Source organism: Leucopleurus acutus (genome assembly GCF_964270905.1).
Source record: "Leucopleurus acutus genome assembly, chromosome: 16".
NCBI classification, from domain to species: domain Eukaryota; kingdom Metazoa; phylum Chordata; class Mammalia; order Artiodactyla; family Delphinidae; genus Leucopleurus; species Leucopleurus acutus.
The window spans coordinates 61129006-61151779 of NC_139158.1; the positions used below are offsets into that span (position 1 = coordinate 61129006).

At 40.3% G+C, this 22774-nt stretch overlaps 1 protein-coding gene across 2 annotated transcripts in view; it reads left to right on the plus strand.

The window, feature by feature from the left end:
- The first annotated feature begins 1322 nt into the window (after positions 1-1322).
- Positions 1323-22774, plus strand: part of TPX2 (TPX2 microtubule nucleation factor) — a 58125-nt gene continuing 36673 nt past the window's right edge. For both annotated transcript variants that reach the window (XM_082856740.1, XM_082856741.1), the window contains exons 1-4: positions 1323-1389; positions 5141-5255; positions 15998-16166; positions 18714-18833. In XM_082856740.1, the coding sequence (XP_082712866.1) occupies positions 16061-16166; positions 18714-18833 (226 nt within the window). In that variant the 5' untranslated portion in view covers positions 1323-1389; positions 5141-5255; positions 15998-16060. The remainder of the gene's footprint in view (positions 1390-5140; positions 5256-15997; positions 16167-18713; positions 18834-22774) is intronic.

The following is a 22774-nucleotide window of genomic DNA, read 5'->3' on the forward strand; positions in this document are numbered from 1 at the left end:
GCATATTCCAGATTATTTTGAAGCAAATTCTAGAGTCATTTCATCCTCATCATTTCCATGTGTATCTCTAAAAATAAGGAATAATGAAAAACAAAGACAAACAAAAAGACCCAACTCTTGCTGTTTTTTTTGTTTGTTTGTTTTTTCTATTTATTTTTTGAAGATACTAGATCTTTTGTCCTGTAGAGTTTTCTCGTCTGGATTTTGCTGATTGTATCCCCATAGATTCAACTGACGATACTTTTTAAATTACTATAATTTCGTAGTATGTTAATATTTGTGAGATCTGTTATGGCGATTGCCCCCTATTATTTTTCAAAATTCAGATGCCACTTCTTGTGCTTTTTTCCTTCCATGTGAATTTTCAAATCAACTTGGCAAATTCCATGACAAAACCTATTGCGATTTTCATCGGAATTGCCTTGAACTTTTAATATGGAGAATTTACAATATTAGATCTCCCCATCCATTAATAAGGTCTATAGCTTATTTAATTATTTTTATAGTTATTCAACGAAGTTTTAAAATTTCCCGTAAAGGTCTTAGGCTTATTTTTAAAAACTTTGTTGCCTTTTTCGTTATTATGAACGTTGATCTTTTTGTTCTTGTTGTTGCTATTATCTTCTAATTGACTATTGATGATATATAGGATCAGACGTTCTTAACTCAAATCCCATCTCCTCTACTTAAAAAATGTGATCTTAGATAAGTTTACTCAACTTCCGTGAGCATTTGTTTTCTCTTCTACAATACGAGGGTAATAGAGCCAAGGATGCAGACGGCATTAAAAGTGAAAGACCAAACCTCCAAAAAGCCGCCGGCTTTAGCCAGTAATATTGGGCCGTGGACTGGATAGAGTTTGAGAGACTCCTTCACGATTGGCAGAGAATCTGGGGGCGAGACTATGTTGCTTGCAGGGGACTCGATGTAATTTTTCCTGAGAAAAATCAAAGGCACGATGCACAACTACAGGGAGAATTATAAACTAATGAAGAATTTCCTTCCGTGAAAGTTTTGGGGAAGTTCAGGACGCGCGCCTGTTACCTAAATAGACTCCCTCTCTCTTCGGTGGGTAGTACCACCTTTCCCAAACAGTGTGTAGCCGACCGTTCTGGGCCTTGTGGTAATTTCCTCTTTCGAGTTGTTGCAGCCGGCTCACGCAGTCGCACTACATTTCCCAGGAGTCTCCGGGGCCGGTTGTTTTCTTGTCCCTCATCCTGACTTCCGGCCTCCCTACGATCTCTAGGGCCAATCGGAAGGCTGGGATAGCTGGTTCCCGGCACTCTGATTGGTGCGTTTGACTGGAGAATCTGGGTTCAAATTTTCAACGGTACTGAATGAGTCCCGCGGCGGGTCTTCCAGGCGGTCGGTTGTCAGCGCTGAGGCGAGGTGAGCCGAGGGGAGAAAAGGGGAGCAGCTGGGGCGCCGGGCAGCCTTCTCCCTGATTTCCAAGTGACTGGAGGTCTCCTCCTCCTTGAGGGCTCAGCTTCTGGGACGGTGTGCTGCTGGGGCGCCGACCTGACCCGCAGAGCAGGAGCCGGGCTTCCGGCCACCCTTCCCTTCATGACAGGATTTCCCCGGCCGGACCGGGACTAGCGGGCTGTGTCTACAGGTAGAGGCGGAGGCCGGCGTGGGAAATAAGTGGAAGGAGGAGTGGGGGAGGCTGTGGGCTAAGGATAACGGTAACGACAATTATATTATTACCCAGCACACATGAAATAAGCGTTTACCGGACCAAGCACTCTGCGTTTTCTCATTTAATTTTCGCCCCAATACAGTGAAGTCGGTGCTAGTCTTAGCCCTCCTTTATAGGAGGGAGACTGAAGCCCGTAATCTAGATACATTTCTCGAAATGGGTGATACAGTAGCCCCACCCGCCCTCAAGACGTGTAGCATTTGGTGGAGGAAAAAGATGTGGCCACAAACAACTACATTTCAAAACTGTTGTGCAAGATAGAAAGGTAAATGAGGTGAGAACATAATTGAGGACAAGTTTAATTCCACTTGGAGTTGTCTTTCTATTTGGGGATTTAAAATTCATTCTGTTTTATCCCTATCTGCCCAGCCCTCTCCCTTTGTGTGGTATCAGTAGGTATTACTGCTTTTCTAATTTCCTGTCCTAAAACACTTATAGATCGGAGAGGGAAGGAAAAGTGAACCAGGCTGTAATATTGTAGGATTGTTTTTCTCCCTGGTTTCTTGATACATAGTTTCTTTTTCTCACCTACAGTTTCCTAGTACTTAGGTACCAAGGACTTCCTCCCTATCAGTCCTGCCTAGGACAAGACAGCATCTGAGTGCTCTGCTGATTTTGCTTTAAGACCATCACTTGGAGTTCTCCCTGGTTCAGCCTTACCTTGTCTTGACATTCTATGGCCTTTCAATTTGTCTCACTCATCAGATGTCAAAATTCAAACTGTTTGCTGCAATACTAAGGATATTTTTGTGTTGTGGCCTCAGTGCATCACCCCCTGTCAAGCCACCTCTAAATCAAACTTACGTTGTTTTGGAGTTGCACTGTGGGTGTGTCAATTCAGTATTAAGTTGGCACTCTTGGGATCAAAATTATTGTGGCTCCCAGCTCACTTAGCTAATTAATTGACCTTTGAGGTTGTACTCTGTGCTCAGTATTAGATACTGTGTGTATACAGATGAATGGTTTCTGGTATGCTTGAGGCCAAAAGTCTGATTCAGATTGACGAGTGACAATTAGAACAAGACAAGAAAGCATCTGAGTGCTCTATTGTTTTGTATTGTAAGCACCCTGGCAGTTTAGAGGTGAGGGAGATCAGTGAGGCTTAAAACAGGCAAGGGTGGCTTTGTGAAGCAGGTGGGACAGAAACCGTTCTTGATAAGGAGAGTTTAGTTAGACAGGAACCCGAACGGTCTTGGTGCCTGGAAATCACCCATTCAATATCTGTTGAATTGGAAAGACAAGAAGGCATTATCTAAATTGACTACAAAATTACAGGTATGAAAAACTGGATATATTGAATTAGATTGGTAAATTTGTTTAAACTTTCAAATCATTTAAAGAAAATAGTTATTTTGGCCCACCTTATGGTTAAGTCTGTGTATTCCAACCTTAATAAAGTTAGTTTATCCCGCAGCTGCAATTAAGCTTCAACAGGAGACAGGATTATGTGGGAAGATCCTTCATTTCTTGTTCAGGTATCAGGAGAGGTTCAGAATCCACCTATATTTCCTATATGTATTTTTTCCTCAACCTTTCCTGGGTCTCTTCCCTAATTCTTTTTTTTTTTTTTTTTTAATATTTGGTTGGGTTTATTTTTGGGTGTGTTGGGTCTTCGTTTCTGTGCGAGGGCTTCCTCTACTTGCGGCGAGCGGGGGCTACTCTTCATCGCGGTGCGCGGGCCTCTCACTGTCATGGCATCTCTTGTTGTGGAGCACAGGCTCCAGACGCGCAGGCTCAGTAGTTATGGCTCACGGGCCTAGTTGCTCTGTGGCATGTGGGATCTTCCCAGACCAGGGCTCGAACACGTGTCCCCTGCATTAGCAGGCAGATTCTCAACCACTGCACCACCAAGGAAGCCCCCTAATTCTTTTTGAATTGCTTGGGAAGAAAGGAGGAGGAGAGATTTAAATGTCCTTTGGCAAACTGAATTTTCTTTGCCATATGGGTAAAGGTAGGAAGCAGAATTTACTACAGGGAGATTGAACAGGCCAATCAATTCTTTTTTTTATAAATTTATTTATTTATTTTTGTCTGCGTTGGGTCTTTGTTGCTGCGCACAGGCTTTTCTCTAGTTGCGGAGAGCGGGGGATGACTCTTTGTTGCAGTGCGCTGGCTTCTCATTGCGGTGGCTTCTCTTGTTGCAGAGCACCGGCTCTAGGCGCACGGGCTTCCATAGTTGTGGCTTCTGGGCTCTAGAGTGCAGGCTCAGTAGTTGTGGCGCTCGGGCTTAGTTGCTCCACGGCATGTGGGATCTTCTTGGAACAGGGCTCGAACCCGTGTCCCCTGCATTGGCGGGCAGATCCTTAACGACTGCGCCACCAGGGAACAGGCCAATCAATTCTGTGAATAGATCTGTGTCTGAGACAGATCAGCAGCTAGGGTACTTTGTGAAAAAAGTACAGATAACTGGGAGAGGTTCTGTTTTTGTTTGTTTGCATAGAGAAATGATTATAGGGGGAAATTAAAGATTAGTGAGAAAGGTATAAAATTGTATTATAAATTGTATTATACATTATTATCATTGTATAGTGAGAAAGGTATAAAATTGTATATAGGAGCATAATTTAGAAAATTTATAAAATGCTATTTTTACTTTTTAATTAATTTTTTTTAAAGCTAAGTTTTTTTTTTAGTATTTATTATTTATTTATTTTGGCTGTGCTGGGTCTTAGTTGTGGCATGTGGACTTCTTAGGTGTGGCACACATGCGGGATTTAGTTCCAAACCCCAGCCCCCTGCATTGGGAGCGTGGAGTCTTACACACTGGACCACCAGGGAAGTCCCTATTTCTACTTTATTAAATTTAAAAAGGTAGTAGAAGTTTTTTCATATTTTGAGTGTGCCTACTCTTTGTCCTGATGTTTGAATAGGATAGAAGTGCGCACTGCAACCCCTTGATGTCAGTGTTCCTAAGTTGCAGGTTTCAGAAAGGTTGCTTTAAACTGGGAGTATGTAACCACAAAGATACTGGGAAACAGCACATGTGCACTAAAAAACTTGAAGAACATTTTTACACTAATGAAACAACAATCTTTTAAGAAGTCTGGCATTTGGGGGGATCCATGCTCTTTAGACCTTAGCTCTCAGAGCACTCTTTGGTTTTAAGAGTGGGTATCCTTGGTATTTTATAGCAGCGGTCCCAAACCTTTTTGGCACCAGGGCCTGGTTTTGTGGAAGACAGTTTTTCCACGGACGGGTTTGGACGGGGGTGGGGGGTGGGGGGCATGGTTCAGTTGGTAATGCAAGTGACAGGGAGTGGCAAATGAAGTTTCAATTGCTCGCCTGCCGCTCACCTCCTGCTGTGCGGACTGGTACTGGTACGTGGCCCGGGGGTTGGGGACCCCGGGTTGGGGGGTTGGGGTTTTATAGCTCCTTCTGTTCTCTGTTAACCTTTTTTACTACAAATAACTTGAACCTGTTTCATCACCTTTCTGCTTCTTCCAGGTTCTTGATAAGAAGTACTTTCTAGACTTCAAGATTTCAGAAGAGAGGTGAAAGTATATTGCAACTTTGAGTCAAGCCTGTAGACAGGTGGACTGACAGACGGATTAAACCACAGGTAAAGCTGTATCCACAGTATTACATTAAAAAGGAATAAGGGAGACATTAATATATTAGCTTCAAAATTCTTTAAATAACTAGCTTATCTTTAGAAAGTAACACTTATTTTGGAAGAAAATTTATTTAATATGTAAAAGCAAAAGAAAATAATGTCACCCAATATCCTACCTCTCAGATAAACTATGGCTAGCATTTTGATAGATTTCTTTCCAAATTTTGGAGGGTATCTGTATTTGGTTTTAAGAAACCATACTCTAATAACCTTCATTTTTTTTTCATTTAATGATTAGGTTATGAAAATTTTTTCATTTCATTAAAATTTTGTATAACATAATTTTAATGGCTATATATTATTCCATTATATTGTTCTACCATAGTATTTTACCCAGTGGAACCATTGGTCAAAAAGAATGCATATGTGTATATATATATATATATATTTTTAGAATGCATATTTTTATTTTCTTAATTTTTAAAATTTATTTATTTATGGCCGTGTGACATGTGGGATCTTAGTTCCCCAACCAGGGATTGAACCCGTGCCCCCTGCATTGGAAGCGCGGAGTCTTAACCGCTGGACTGCCAGGGAAGTCCCAAAGAATGTGTATTTTTAAGACTTTGGTACGTAGCACCAAATTGCTTTATAGGAAAATTGTGCTGATTTACACATCCACCAGCAGTGTATGTTCACACAGGCACAATTTTTTATTTTTAAAATATAGATTCAAATGGTGCAAAAATCAAAATAATATAAAAAGGTTTATAGTTAAAAACCTTCTAACCCACTCATTGTCTACCTCACTCCCTGCCACCTCATTGATTATCACTTTTTTAGGGTGTGTGTATATGTGGGTGTGTCTCTGTCTGTCTGCTTTCCAAATCAGATACCTTTTGAGGGATATAAATCTCTACAAGACTGAATGATTGAGATTTGACTAGGATTGTAACCTCCTGTAGCCCCACTGTCAACCCTTACAAACTCTTTCAGCTTCTTACTTTTGGAACATCAGCAAACTTTGGTATTAAAAAGATCTGTGTTGTTATTTGGCCTAGAGGTAAATGACATCTTTGATTTCTATCCAGGTCCTGTTAGTCATATAAGAGTGGATTATGGTTTATAGAGTTCTGTGGATGAATAAAAAAAGCGGAACTGAATTTGTAATCCTTCAAAAACAGTGATAAGAAACTCACAAGTTTGGGAGGTAAATGGTAGAAAAATGTATTTGCTTGAGATTTCTGGACAGTGATGAATTAGAACAAGTGTCCATGTGTCCTGTGCTGACTTCTAAGTGCTTGGACAGTGAGAGATTGTCACTGGATTTTAAAATGACCCAATTTTGGAAGCTTCATAGATCTGTTTCTGTAAATAGATCCGATTTCATCATAGAAGTTAGCAAACAAATGTGGAAACACAAAGTCCAGTAACTTCCTTCAGACTTAGTTTGTGACTTTGATGAACATTTAAAATTGCTGTCTGTATTATGTTGCCATTTACTGTCTCCTGCTAATCCTTATGTACAAGAAAAAGAAATGTAGGTGTTTTCTCCCTGGTTAAGATGACAATAACTCAACTCTAACTTGTGGTAGTGTAACAGGATCTCTTATCCCTTGTGAAAATAGGAGAGGGTGTCCCTGGGGAAATGGCACTGCCTAGGATGGGACCATTTTAACTAACTACACTTCTAATGAGATCTTGCCTTACTCTCTTTATTCTATTACATTACCATTTATTTAACTCATGATTTTTCCTCCAATAGAATTAGGCAATACACAGTTCACAAGCTTGTATAGTGAGGTACTTGAGATCATTTATCACACCAAAGTCTTCGTTTTGCTCAGGAGCTGCTAGTCTCTCTCAACCTTACTTAGAATGCAGCCTTTTACAGCTTTCCTCCACCCGCTCTGAACCTGCACCTTTTGATTTACAGAGCTTGTCATGGCTGGTTATTTTTGGTTTGATAGTGAAGAGAGACAGGGACCCTTGGAGGTTAATTTCAGATGAATGTGGAAATAGGTTACTTTGCTTCTTTTGCAATCTTCCTCAATTGTATACTTCCCCCTATTTGTTTTCCCTTTCCATTTATTTCTTCCCCTAGAAAAAGTAAATATTCATCTTTAGCCTGTAGAACTCTGCAGGTCTATCTGTATCTTTTATGTATCACTTCCACCAGGAAGCCTTCTCTGACCCTCCTTCATCTGTTCCCCTTCTCTGCACTTCCACAGCAAAGATCACCCTGTGTCAAAATTACTGTGAGTTCCTTAAGGGAAAGGATTATATATATCTTTTCAATCTTTGTTTTTTGGAAACAAAAATTAGCCATGTGATGTGATGGATGGCACTTGATAAGCAGTTTTAAAAGGAACCTAACTAGTTCATAACATATGGGAGAAACCTTTACCTGTCTATCATAGGATTATTGGTCAGGAAGAGCTATTTCTTCACTCAGAATGTTTCTAGTCTTGCAAGAGTCTGAAGTTGTGGTGGATTCAGATAATTTTGAAATGTGAAGCCGATTCTCTTGCTTGGCAGCTTGATTTGTGTGGGGGAATGTGGTTGACGCATGTGCCTTTTTTTTTTTTTTTTCAGTGAAACCTGTTGACAGAAATTCAGTCTTGATTAAGCGGTGCAGGAAGGCATCCAGTTCCACCTTGCTTGGGGCTCTCATTTAAACAGTTAGCTTTGGCCTTGGCCTGTTCCATTTCCCACTAGTCCTTTAATTTTTTTTTTTTTTTTTTTTTGCGGTACGCGGGCCTCTCACTGTTGTGGCCTCTCCCACTGCGGAGCACAGGCTCCGGACGCGCAGGCTCAGCGGCCATGGCTCACGGGCCCAGCCGCTCCACGGCATGTGGGATCTTCCCGGACCGGGGCACAAACCCATGTCCCCTGCATCGGCAGGCGGACTCAACCACTGTGCCACCAGGGAAGCCCAGTCCTTTAATTTTTGAAGGTTTCACATCCTAATATTTATTATTTGTGGGAGAGGCAGCGTAGTGATGCTAGCATAACCCAGTAGTTACTTTTGGTTTTGTTCATGTACTTGAGCCATCACTCTTTATTGAGGAGAATCAGACTTCTCAATGGATATGTATTTATCTGTTTGTTCCCCTCTTTTGGTCGGGGGGTGGGGGCAAGGGGCTGTATTAGACCAAAAGATAGCTCAAAAGAAGCTTTTTGAAAAAGAGGTCGTTTATTTTTTAATATCTTTATTGGAGTGTAATTGCTTTACAATATTATGTTAGTTTCTTGTACAACAAAGTGAATCAACTCTAAGTATACATATATCCCCTTATCCCCTCCCTCTTGAGCCTCCCTCCCACCCTCCCTATCCCACCCCTCTAGGTCGTCACAAAGCACCGAGCTGATCTCCCTGTGCTATGGAGCAGCTTCCCACTAGCCATCCATTTTACATTTTGGTAGTGTGTATATGTCAGTGCTGCTCTCTCACTTCGTCCCAGCTTCCCCTTCCCAGCCTGTGTCCTCAAGTCCGTTCTCTACATCTGCATCTTCATTCCTGCCCTGCCACTAGGTTCATCCATAGTGTTTTTTTTTAGATTCCATATAAGGGCGCTAGCGTACGGTATTTGTTTTTCTCTTTCTGACTTACTTTACTCTGTATGATAGACTCTAGGTACATCCACCTCACTACAAATAACTCAATTTCGTTTCTTTTTATGGCTGAGTAATATTCCATTGTATATATGTGCCCCATCTTCTTTATCCATTCATCTGTCGATGGACACTTTCATGTCCTGGCTATTGTAAATAGTGCAGCAATGAACATTGTGGTACATGACTCTTTTTTTTGTTGTTGTTTGTTTTTTTGCGGTACGTGGGCCTCTCACTGTTGTGGCCTCTCCCGTTGCGGAGCACAGGCTCCGGACGCGCAGGCTCAGCGGCCATGGCTCACGGGCCCAGCTGCTACGCGGCACGTGGGATCTTCCCGGACCGGGGCACGAATCTGTGTCCCCTAGCATCGTCAGGCGGACTCTCAAACACTGCGCCACCAGGGAAGCCCCATGACTCTTTTTGAATTATGGTTTTCTCAGGGTATATGCCCAGCAATGGAATTGCTGGGTCATATGGTAGTTCTATTTTTCGTTTTTTAAGGAACCTCCATACTGTTCTCCATAGTGGCTGTATCAATTTACATTCCCACCAATAGTGCAGGAGGGTTCCCTTTCCTCACACCCTCTCCAGCAAGAGGTTGTTTTAAAAAATAGTATTTTGGTTTTAAAATTTCATCTAAATAAAGATAAGGTATATTTAGGTTTCAACCCCCTTCACCTTTTAACCCCCACCGATCAAATGCAGTCCTAGACCTCAGAGGACATCTCTCCTTCAGATGCGTGAATCGTCTACTCTGGAATATCCACTGAGAGGTTCAAACTAACCTCCATCTTGTTTACAGCAAAAATTTATATGCAAGAGTACAAACTTAGAAAAAGAGAAATTAAGGGGTGATATTTTAGTTTATGAGAAGATTCAGCTCAGAGTTTTCCTGGTATACTTAGAATAGGGTTTTTAATTTACCAAAGTGTTCTTTTTGCACAACTTGTCAGGAATACTTAATTTTTCTATAGAGCAGGGTTTATTTCTGTATTTGTCTAACAGGTAAGTAAGATTTGGTTACGTACCTCATTTTTTTTTTTTGGCTGCACTGTGCAGCATATGGGATCTTAGTTCCCCGACTAGGGATTGAACCCGTGCCACCTGCAGTGGAAGCACAGAGTCTTAACCACTGGACTGCCAGGGAAGTCCCTACTTGCCTCATTTTTGAAGGAATATTTATAGGAAAACCCTGTATATTATAGTGACCTCAGATTTTGGAATCCTATTAACCTGGTCTTAAAACTCAATATTGCTACATACTAGTTGGTGATCCTGGATCACCAGGATCCTGGAGTAGTTGAGCCAGTTCCTTATTTGTAAGATGGTGATGACTATATCTACCTTATACATTGTTAATGCAGTTTAAATGAGATGATTTATGTGAAGTGCCTCGTAAAGTGCTTGGCCTGAGGTAGACAATCAGTATTTGGAAGTTATTATTATCTGTAAATGGTTTTGTCTCTCGCTCCTTGACATTTGATATTGCTCTACATAAATATCTGCTTTTAAATAAATATGAGAGGCAGTGGATAAGGACACTCCCTTTAGGGCCTGTCTGCGTTTGAATCCTGGCTCTGCTACTTCTTAGCTGCATGACCATGAACAAATAGTAAATCTTTCTGTGCCTCATTTTCCTCATCTGTAAAATTAAGATAATAACAGTACCTACTTTATAGGATTATTGTGAGGATTTAGTGAGTTAATATATGAAAACACTGTTTGGCTTGTCATAAGGACTCAGTAATTAATAGCTATTATTTTTTTAGGTCAATACACAGGAACATTTTATTTTTATTTATTTATTTATTTATATTTATTTATTTATTTATGGCTGTGTTGGGTCTTTGTTTCTGTGCGAGGGCTTTCTCCAGTTGTGGCAAGCAGGGGCCACTCTTCATCGCGGTGCGTGGGCCTCTCACTATTGCGGCCTCTCTTGTTGCGGAGCACAGGCTCCAGACGCGCAGGCTCAGTAGTTGTGGCACGTGGGCTTAGTTGCTCCGCGGCATGTGGGATCTTCTCGGACCAGGGATCGAACCACTGTCCCCTGCATTGGCAGGTGGATTCTTAACCACTGTGCCACCAGGGAAACCCTGCCCCTTTCCCTCTTTTATAACCTGAATGGGAGCACACACTTGTGCATTTTGCTTTTCTCACTTAGTAGCTCTTGGAGCTCATTTTGTACAAATCACATATGTAAAATTATCTAATATTAAAGTTACTTAATATTTCAATATATGGTTGTGCCATAATTTATTCAACTAATCTATTGGTGGAATCGGGGTTTTCAGTTTTTTGGCTTTTATGAACACTGCTATGTGAATTTTCCTATATTTACATATGTATAAATACGTATCTGTAAGATAAATTTCTACATTTGGCAAGATGTATCAAAAAGAAAAATGTAAATTGCCCTCCACAGGGGCTAGCAGTGTAGCTCCATAATTAAAAAAAGGAAAAAAGGATGTGAGGGTTTAAATTTGAATACTTTCCAGGTGGTTTTCAGCAGCATGCTTTGGTGGAATCATAGTTTTTAGGAGGCTAAGTGGGGTTGCTGCATATTACATTCCTGCCTCTTCCCTCCCCCAGCTTTGGTTGTCTTCATTACATTCCTGCCTGGGAAGTCTTCCCAGTGACCTGGGTTAGGCATTAAGATCATGGGAATCCAAGATTTTCCCATGTCTTCCAGCATGTTTGTTCACAAGAACTGGAAAACTTCCTCCTTGCAGCAGGGGAATTTTAACCTCTGTCAATTGCTGGAGAATCTTTCAACAATGTCCTTTGAATAGAAATGTGGTCAAGGAGAGGAAAGGTATCAGTAGGTCAAAAGGCAGTGATAATATCATACGGTAGTGTATTTCATAGCACTCAAAATACCTTCTCACTTGTTTACGGGAAGTAGGTAGGCAGAAAGGTGGAGTGACTTGCCCATTATCATATACATCAAGTAATGCCAGGGAGAGGGCTAGAATTCTGGATTTCTATGTTGGGATTGTTTTTGGCTTTAAGTGAAAGAAAATGTGACTTTAACAGCCTATATGAAAAGAGTTTTATTGTCTAGAGGTAGGTGGTTGCTGATATTTGATCATCAGTGATCAATAGCTCAGTGATATCAGGGCCATTGTATGTTATTCTCTTGATCATTTACTCCTGTGTATATGATGGCTGCTATAGCTCTAGCCATTACATCTGCCTTCAAGGCAAGAAGAAAGCTGAAGGAAGAGGGCAGGAGCAAGGGCTGTAGCTGTATCAGGTAAGTACGAGTTTTCCTATGAATCCCTCAGCAGATTCTCATCGTTCTCATTGACCAGAACTGTCCCATGGCTACTCCAAGCTTGGAAGCTTGGCAATCAAGGAGGTGACTTCTGTTACAGTGCACTTCTTACTGTTTTGATGCTGTTCAATGAAAAGTATTTAATCATAACTTGACTTAAGCCACATCATCTCTAATTTTCATCCTTTTTTCTTTTTAACTAATTTATTTATTTTTGGCTGCGTTGGATCTTCATTGCTGCACATGGGTTTTCTCTAGTTGCAGTGAGAGGGGGCTACTCTTCGTTGCGGTGCACAGGCTTCTCATTGCTGTAGCTTCTCTTGTTGTGGAGCACAGGCTCTAGGCACGCAGGCTTCAGTAGTTGCGGCACCCAGGCTCAGTAGTTGTGGCGCGTGGGCTTAGTTGCTCCACGGCAGTGGGATCTTCCCGGACCAGGGCTAGAACCTGTGTCCCCTGCATTGGCAGGCAGATTCTTAACCACTGCACCATCAGAGAAGTCCCTCTAATTTTCTTTATACTTATGGTTTATACTATATAATTTAAATATTTATACTGTCTTATTTATTGAGTCTAATAGGACTCCTGTCTAGGTTTTAATTCCTTTGTGTCTGAGACTAGATCTACCTTTTGTATGAGACATATTGTCTCATCCTTGAATATTAGTGAGAAAGGAGCTCCGATATTATCAAGCCCACATTTATGACCTCTAGCAAGTGTGTAATATGAGTGGACTGCTAATAAATAGCTTATTGAGTTAAACTGAATAATGAAAGTAGAAATAGGGGAGAATGAAAACTTAGAAGGAGGATAATAAAGAATCCTCTATTCAGGGCAAAAGACTATGAAGAATGGATCTACTTGGAAAGAAATACCGTACTATTTTCTATGCAAACAGAGACTATAACTACATTAACATGCTTCTCTAATTCATAGGGTGAGAGGGCAGAACGATATAGGAAAAACACTGTGCTGAAGTCAGGGGCCTCAGTTCTAGATCTAATTCTGCTTTTATATAACTGTATGATATTGGGAAGTCTTTTAATCTCCCTTACCTTCAGCTTCCTCTTCTAGGATGGAAATAATAATTGATGCTTTAGAGGATTGTTGAGGGTTATTAAAATAGTACAATTTAGTACCTCATGGTGTCTGGCATGTATAATCACCTTTGGGAACTGTTTTTACCATAATCATTAGTGGCGTTGTGTGATCTTGGAGGACCCCGTTTCGCTTTAATTAATCTTTATCTATAAACTTAAAAAGTTAGGTGTTATTTAAAATTCCTCCCAATTCCAAAATGTCATATTTCTACATTAAGTTCCTCAGTCGGCACATTGTTATAAAGGTATCTGTGGAGTTGTGGCTTCAGTGAGTTCATAAGAGAGACCATGGGAGAATGAGGTTCTCTGGTGTATAGGTTGATGTCACTATATAAACTAAATATCTGTCAGAACAAATTCCTTCTGAATTACCCAAGTCCACTGAGAGAAGCTAATGAAATGATGGCTAAACCACTGAGCAGCAATGAGGTTGGGTGGAATTAATCTCATGATTTATCTCACAGCCTAGGTATAGTGGTATAAAATAGAGAAAATGAGCACTGAGGGCTGTTAGTGCCCAGAAGAGAACAGGCACACCTCTCTGGTAATGCTAGTGGGTATTACTCTTCTGAGGAATGTTTTCACAGTATGTGTCAAGAGCCAGCAATTCCATCTTTAAGAATTTGTCTTGGGACTTCCCTTGGTGGTGCAGTGGTTAAGAACCCACCTACCAATGCAAGGGACATGGGTTTGATCCCTGGTCTGGGAAGATCCCACATGCCAAGGAGCAACTAAGCCCGTGCACCACAACTACTGAGCCTGCGTGCCACAACTACTGGAGCCCGTGTGCCCTAGAGCCTGTGTGCCACAGCTACTGAGCCCATGCGCCGCAACCACTGAAGCCCACATGCTCTGGGGCCTGCGTGCTGCAACTACTGAAGCCCGTGCACCTAGAGCCCGTGCTCTGCAACTAGAGAAGCCACCGCAAGGAGAAGCCCGCGCACCGCAACGAAGAGTAGCCCCCACTCGCTGCAACTAGAGAAAACCCACCCACAGCAACAAAGACCAAATGCAGCCAAAAACCCCCACATGGGCTTCCCTGGTGGCGCAGTGGTTGAGAGTCCGCCTGCCGATGCAGGGGACACGGGTTCATGCTCTGGTCCAGGAGGATCCCACATGCCATGGAGTGGCTGGGCCCGTGGGCTGTGGCCGCTGGGCCTGTGCGTCCGGAGCCTGTGCTCCGCAGCGGGAGAGGCCACAACAGTGAGAGGCCCGCGTACCGCAAAAACAAAACAAAACAAAAAAACCCACAAAAACACAAAACATAAATAAATAATAAAAAAAAGGATTTGTCTTAAGGGAAGAATTAAGAATATGTACAGAAATTTAGCTACATGGTTATTCTTCTAGTAGTATCTTTAAAGTGAAAATATTGGGAAAATCCTAAAATAAGGGATAAGTAAATTGTGGTTGCTGATATATCTATATTTATTGACAAGGAATATGCTCACGATATGTGAAGCAGATTCAAAATGTCAGTGATCCCATTTGAAAAAACAAAATGTGTGCGTGTGTGTGTGTGGAGAGAGAGAGAGAGATTGAGAGAGGTATTGTGTGTGTGTCTGGAGCAGTGTGGCACTGTAGATTTTTATGAAAACTGTTTTTGTGATCCAGTTTTTTAAAATGAGCATGTATTTCTAAAATAAGGGCTTTCAGAAAGGTACTTAGTTTAATAAATGTGTATGCAAGTTGTTACTGATATCTACTTCTCTTCCAAGATACAGAATACTTTTAAGTACATGTCATTTCATGGATGAAGACAAATGGCTCATTGGGTTTCATAGGGAAATTATTTACCAGTGAGTGTGGCCTTTTGGCTATTTTTCAGATTACTTCCAGCTATTTTCTTAACCATACAAGGCTGGAGTGGGGGCTGACTTTAAACCTACATAGGTTTCCACAGACAGAGGACACAGTACAGTACTTCTGTACAAAGTATGCTGAAGTAAGGATGGACCCATATCTTTGACATGTTTCTTTTACCTAATCTGCATGTTGTGCCGTTTATATACTTTTTTTTCTTTTATGTAATTTTTGAAGTCTTCCTCTTCATGCCCAGGAATAGTATTTTTATGAAAGTATTTCTAAAGAAAAAACCTGTACTTGGCAAAACTATATTGAGCTTTTACTATGTATGAGATACTGTTCTAAGCACCTTGATGGATGAGGTATACACAAGTGAGTAAAATTCATCCTTATCTACAGGAACTTAGCGTCTACTAGGAGAGACATTTGCATAGTTAACTAATATAAAATTAGATGGTATAAAAGCACTATGGCTTTGGAGAGGCAACAATTAGGTATGATAGGTGGAAACTGGGAAAGATTTTACAGAGAATTGGACTGGATTTGAATGATGAGTAAGATTTTGGTCGGTAGGTTTAAAATTTAATGGTGTGTTTCAGAAATTGGGTTATTCAGGGCAGAGAGAAAGCACACTGGATGTGGAGGAGACTGGAAATGAGAAAACGGTAGATTGAGGAAAATAAGATAATGAATGTAAAACGCCTAGCACAGTACATGGCATGTTGTAGGTATTCATCAAATTTGACCTCTTTCTAATTCCAATATATTTACCTCAAGGAGTGTCTTCAAGTTACTGAAAAAGCGAAGTTAACTATTAGTGTGATTTGAAAAGTAAGGCATACTGCCCAGGTGATTTTCAGAATTGCAAAATGTGATCATAAAAGCAAAGTAATTGTTAGGCAATCAGTACCTTAGATAAATGTGCCACCAAGTTTCTGAACTATTTCTTTCCTTAGGAGGTGACCTATTGAGAAACAAACACTGGGCAAACCTGCTGTTCTGCACCAAGGGTGGGAAAAATGTCACAAGTTACAACCTCCTATTCCTATGATGCTCCAACAGACTTCATCAATTTTACATCTTTGAATGATGAGGAAGATACCCAAAACATAGATTCATGGTTTGGTAAGTATCTGCTTTCTCTGGCTGTTTTAAGGGTTAGTGACTTGCTTTGTGCTGGAGACCTTTCAAAAATAGAAGGGATTGTAGATAACCAAAATATAAATTCCTGCGCTTCCCTGGTGGTGCAGTGGTTAAGAATCCGCCTGCCAATGCAGGGGACATGGGTTTTAGCCCTGGTCCAGGAAGATCCCACATGCTGTGGAGCAACTAAGCCTGTGCGCCACAACTACTGAGCCTGCGTGCCACAGTTACTGAAGCCTATGTGCCTAGAGCCCATGCTCCGCAACAAGAGAAGCCACTGCATTGAGAAGCCTGCACACTGCAACGAAGAGTAGCCCCTGGTCGCCGCAACTAGAGAAAGCCTGCGCGGAACAAGGAAGAACCAACGCAGCCAAAAATAAATAAATTTATAAAAATAAATAAATTAAAAAAATATAAATTCTTTTCTGCACCAAGATACTTTGTCATCCACGATATGATAGAAATAATCGAGATGCCCAGTATTTTGGGAATAGACTCTCAGTAGAAATCAATGTTTTCCAGTTAAGAATGACAAATATTTAAGCTTTAGGGACATATGGTAAAATCTAGATGAAACAAAGTTGAGTGAAGTTCTAGGACATGTCTGTAGTGATGGCAGTCACATAAAAACTTGCTCTACTGTCACTGGGCATAGAGTATAATATTACAACTGAAATGGGATGTTGACAGTCTTACTCAGATTTCCTCAGTTTGATTTGTATTTATTTTTATTTATGTGTATTAAATTCTATGCAATTTTATCACCTGTGTAGGTTTGTTGATCTGCCACAGTCAAGATATTAAACAGTTCTAACATCACAAGGATCCTGTGTTGCCCTTTTATAACTATACTCATCTCCCTCTTGCTGCTTCTCCCCAGTTCTTTTTTTTTTAGTTTTTGGCCCCACCACACAGCTTGAGGGATCTTAGTTCCCTGACCAGGGATCGAACCTGTGCCCCCTGCAGTGGAAGCAGGGAGTCCTAACCACGGGACCTCTAGGAAATTCCCCCCAGTTCATTTTTAAATGGAGGGATTATGCTACTCAGAACCCAATCTCCAAATAGAGATAGGATTGCCTGATGTTGGGGCAGGTGATATGACACAAACTTTGACACCAGGTCAACAAATAAGGATGTGGTTTTGTTTTTATATTACATTGGAGTAATATCTGAGCCCAGTGATATGTGAGGCTAGTATTTGCTGGGGCTCCTTCATTTTCTTCTATCTCATGTCCTTATCCTCCTCATTAAGAGAAATCAGTATGTGATGGGGGATAGAAATTAGTCCATTGCAGCTGTACTTAACACTTATAATGCAGTGTCCAAATGTGATGGCATATGCCATTCTCTTGGAAAAGGATTCTAATAAAATCCAGTGGGTATCCTGAGAGGAGGGGTCTTTTGGGCGTGGTGTAGGAGGAAGGGTGGATAAGACGGCCAGCTGCCATACAGAAGTCTTCTCTATGTCCTTGGCCCACAGAAACCCTGAGGAAATAGCTGGGCTGTCTATCTCTTTTTCCAAGTTTTTCTTGAAAACAAGAAAGGAAATATTAATATAACAATACAATTAGATACAGTTTAGAAGAAAAAATGAGTCCCACTGTTTTTTTCAAAATCACCTTAGTTCTAATATATTACTTTCTAATTTTCTTCCAAATAATCGAATCTTTTTACACAGTTTTGCAATCAGAGTGTACATTCACAGAGTTATTGCTGAGGCTCGCTACATTCCTAAAATTTCTATCAGTAGGCTGTTGGTAGAACACACTTTTTTTTTTTTTTTTTTTTTTCCCTGTACGCGGGCCTGTCACTGTTGTGGCCTCTCCCGTTGCGGAGCACAGGCTCCGGACGCGCAGTCCCAGCGGCCATGGCTCACGGGCCCAGCCGCTCCGCGGCATGTGGGATCTTCCCGGACCGGGGCACGAACCCGTGTCCCCTGCATCGGCAGGCGGACTCTCAACCACTGCGCCACCAGGGAAGCCCAGAACACACTTTTCACTGTTTTGCACTGGCTTTTGGGCACAGCAGAACCTAAGATAAAATTCCTTAAGAGAGCCTAACTCTGTTCCATACTCATACACCCCACACTCTCCTAGTTGAGGAAGAACCTCAACACAATTAGACTATCAGATGTCCCTTGTAAGCCTTGCAGGTCTTGCTGGATACAGTTTTCTTTAAGAGGAACATGCTGTATTTAGGTGGTAGATAAGACCAGTTTATGCTTGTGTGGTCCTGAATGTGTATCAAGCAAAGATAAGGAGCTACTCACAATGCAGAGTCTGCACTTCTTTTCTATAATACATTGTTCAGTGTTGCCAGTGTTTTAGTGATAGTTTTTGCAGTCGCTATCTCTGACATATAATATGTACTTATTCCTTTTTGATCACTAGAACTTTGCTGGTACTTGCAAATGAGTTAGAAGTATACTGGTAGGAGGCTTTATATAGGCCCCATATTAGGTGTATGGCACTAATTTGTTTTGCATTCTTTGCTGATTGTTTACACGATGGTGATTTTACCTTTTCACAGAAGAGAAGGCCAATTTGGAGAATAAGTTTCCTGGGAAGAATGGTACAGGAGGGCTTTTTCAGAGCAAAACTCCTCTGAGAACAGCTAATCTTCAGCAAGATGTCACACCTTTGAGACCAGGTAAGAAAGAACATCTTAGAAAAAAGCTGCATGGCAGAATGGTCGAACAGTATATTAGGAACCTGAGGGATCTGGGGAAATTACCTAAACGATGTATCCCTTGGATTTTAATTGGTGAAATGTGTTAATTCATTTATTCATTTCGTGGTGAACGTGAAACTAATGATGTGCTGCATTCTTCTTTTTTTTTTTTCCCAGTCTTTTGGAAATTAAGCTAACATAGAATTTTATTGCCAGATATATAACTATTTTGTTTTTATGACTAGATTTAATGTAACCTAACCTCGGTCTGGCTGGGAAACAAAACAGCAGGAGGGAAGAATGTACTGCTTGTTAACTGTACAAGAATTCTTTGAGTCATGTATCTGATTTTAAAAGATGATTGACACTTAAACTAATAGTTACTAAATCTGCAAGATACTGTCTATTTGATTAAAACAAAAAAGTATTCTTTAAATCCTCAAAAATGATTCTTACTTTGAAATAGTAGCTATATTTAGATATAATTCACATATCATACAATTCACCTGCTTAAAATGTACATTTCAATGTTTTTTCATATATTCACAGCATAGTTGTGCAGTCATCACCACAATCAATTTAGAACATTTGAAAATTAATCTTATGGGTAAATCTGAAACTAGCCTCAGTCACACCAATAACTAGAGGGCTATATCAGAAAATAGCTGTTTTCAGTGAACTTGTGTAGTTTGCAGAGTCTGAGTTGCTAGGCTGACTTTTTTATTTTTATTTTTAATAGAACCTCCTCATAAGTAAACTCTGGAATTCACATGTACTCTTTTTGTTGTTGTTGTTGTTGTTGTTGGGGGTAGGAGTTTATTAATTAATTAATTTATTTTTGCTATGTTGGGTCTTCGTTTCTGTGTGAGGGCTTTCTCTAGTTGTGGCAAGCGGGGACCACTCTTCATTGCAGGTGCGCGGGCCTCTCACCGTTGCGGCCTCTCTTGTTGCGGAGCACAGGCTCCAGACGCGCAGGCTCAGTAGTTGTGGCTCACGGGCCTAGTTGCTCCATGGCATGTGGGATCCTCCCAGACCAGGGCTCGAACCCGTGTCCCCTGCATTAGCAGGCAGATTCTCAACCACTGCGCCACCAGGGAAGCCCCCTAGGCCGACTTTTAAATAGTTCATTCATGAGTACAAGTGATATCTATTGAATTTGGGATCTGGACAAGGATCCTGAACTTTTACATCCATCTTTCTTGCATAAGAGGTTAGAACTATGTGCACGTTTCACTTGAGGTGGTTAGAAGTGTGGCAGATTTTCTGTTGCTTTGATGGTCTTTGTGCTCTTCTTGAATTGAAAGAGGATGCGATGTACCTAGTTTGTCTGGACCACTTTCAGTTTAAGACTGTTATATCAGCAGTAAGCCCCAGAGCAAGAGACCTCTGCATGGCCCATCATGTGGCAAAGACCATGTACACTGCTTCCATGCATGTATACCCCTTGGGCCCCACAGTCTTTTTGTTCTTTGTTAGCACACATTCTTACCTGTCTCAGTGCTATTCCCTCTGCCTTGAATACCTTTAATCTAACTGAGAAGTCCTTACTTATCATTCAAGTTCCAGCTCAAATATCTTTTTTTCTCTAATTGATTCCCCTTATCTGTGTTCTCAAAGCACTTTTCAGACCTCTATTTTGATTTCAACTTTCTATTGTGTTGCTAGTACAAACAAATACAATTAATTTTTCTATGTCGATCTTATATCCTACAATCTTCTAAACTCAGTAGTGTTTGTATCTTTTTTGTAGATTCCACCAGATTTCTACAAAGGTGATTATGTTATCTGCCTTTTGTTTCTTTTTCTTTCTTGCATACTGCACCTTTCGTAGGATGCTGAATAGGAGTAGAGAAGTAGACATGCTTGTTTTATTCCTGATCTTACGGCAAAAACATTCGGGCTTTCACCATTAAGTATGAGGTTAACTGTAGTTTTTTCATAGATGCCCTTTATCAGGCTGAGGAATTTCCCTTCTATTCCTATTTTGCTGATAATTTTTATAGTAATGGAAGCTAGATTTTCTCATATGCTTTTTCTGCATTTATTAAGAAGTTTACATGAATTTTTTTCTTTTTTCTTTTATTCTTTAACTATGCTCAGTTATGCTGATTTTCCAATTTTAAGCCAACCTTTCATTTCTGGGATGAACCCCCAGTTGGTCAGGATGGTATTTTTCTTTTTATATATATTTTAGGTTCAGTTTGCTACATTTTTTTGTTAAAAATTTTTTCATCTATGTTCATGAGGAATAATGATCTGTAGTTTTCCTTATGATGCCTTTGTTTAATTTGATAGAGTAATGTTGGCCTTACTCTATAAATATTCCCTTCTCTTCATTTCTCTGGAAGAATTTGTGTAAAATAGATATTACATCTTTCTTAAATGTTTGGTAGAATTCACCAGTGAAGCCATCTGGGTCTGGAGTTTTCTTTGCAGGAAGGTTTTTAACTAAAAATTCAATTTCTTTAACAGATATCGATTATCTGTTTCTTCTTGAATAAGCTTTGGTAGTTTGTTTTTCAAGTAATTTGTCTGTGTCATCCAAGTTGTTGAATTTATAGGCAAAAAGTTGTTCATAATGTTTCCTTATTATCCTTTTGATACTTATAAATTCTGTAGTGATATCACCTCTTTCATTTCTGATATTGGTAATTTGTGTCATCTCTCTCTATTTTCCTAATCAGTCTGGCTAAAGATTTATCAGTGTTAATAATCTTCTCAAAGAACCAGCTTTTGGCTTCATTGGTTTTGTTTTTGTTTATTCCTATTGTTTTTCTGGTTTTTATTTCATTGATTTCCATTCTGTTCTTTATTATTTCCCTTCTATTTACTTTGGGGTTCAATATATATATAAAGTTTCTTAAGGTGGCAGCTGAAGCCATTGATTTGAAATCTTTCTTTGTTAATGTGTTTACTGCTGTAAGTATCCCCTAAGTACCTCTTTAGCCACATCCCATAAATTTGAAATGCTATGTTTTTATTTTCATTCCATTCAAAATACTTTTAATTTCCCTTTTGAGATCTTTGACCTGTGTGGGTTTTTTTTTTGTTTTTTTATTTTGGCTGCACGGGCTTCTCTAGTTGTGGTGCACAGGCTCTCTAGTTGTGCTGCATGGGCACCAGAGCACGTGGGCTCAGTAGTTGCGGCATGTGGGCTTAGTTGCCCAGCGGCACGTGGGATCTTAGTTCCCAGACCAGGGATCAAACCCACGTCCACTGCATTGGAAGGCAGATTCTTAACCACTGGACCACCAGGGAAGTCCCGACCTATGTGTTTTTTTTAATTGCAATATAATTGACTTATAACATCGTGTAAGTTTAAGATGTACAGAGTGTTGATTTGATGAATTTATATAGTGCAATGTAATTAATACCTCTATCATATCACATAATTATCATTTCTTTTGTGATGAGAACAATTAAGATCTAGTCTCATCAACTTTGAAGTTCATAATACAGTATTGTTGATTATAACATTTATGCTATGCATTTAGATCTCCAGGACTTAAATTATCTACTAGTTGCTAGTTACCTGTGTGTTATTTAATTTCCAAATATTTGGGGTGGGGGTGGTCCAAAAATCTTATCTGTTATTGATTTCTTGGGGGATTTCTACTGTGGTGAAAGGACATACTTGTATGACTTGAACTCTTTTAAATGTATTGAGACTTGTTTCATGGCCCAGAATATGGTCTGTCTTGGTAAATGTACTTGGGTGTACTTAAAAAAAAAATGTGTATTCTGCCGTCATTGGGTGGAGAGTTACATAAATGTCAGTTGGGTCAAGTTGGTTGATAGTGTTGCTCAAGTCTTCTGTTTCCTTATTGATTATCTATCTGATGGCTCTGTCGATTATTGAAAGTAGGGATATTGAAGTCTTCAACTATTATTGCCGAATTGGCTATTTCTCCCTTGAGTTT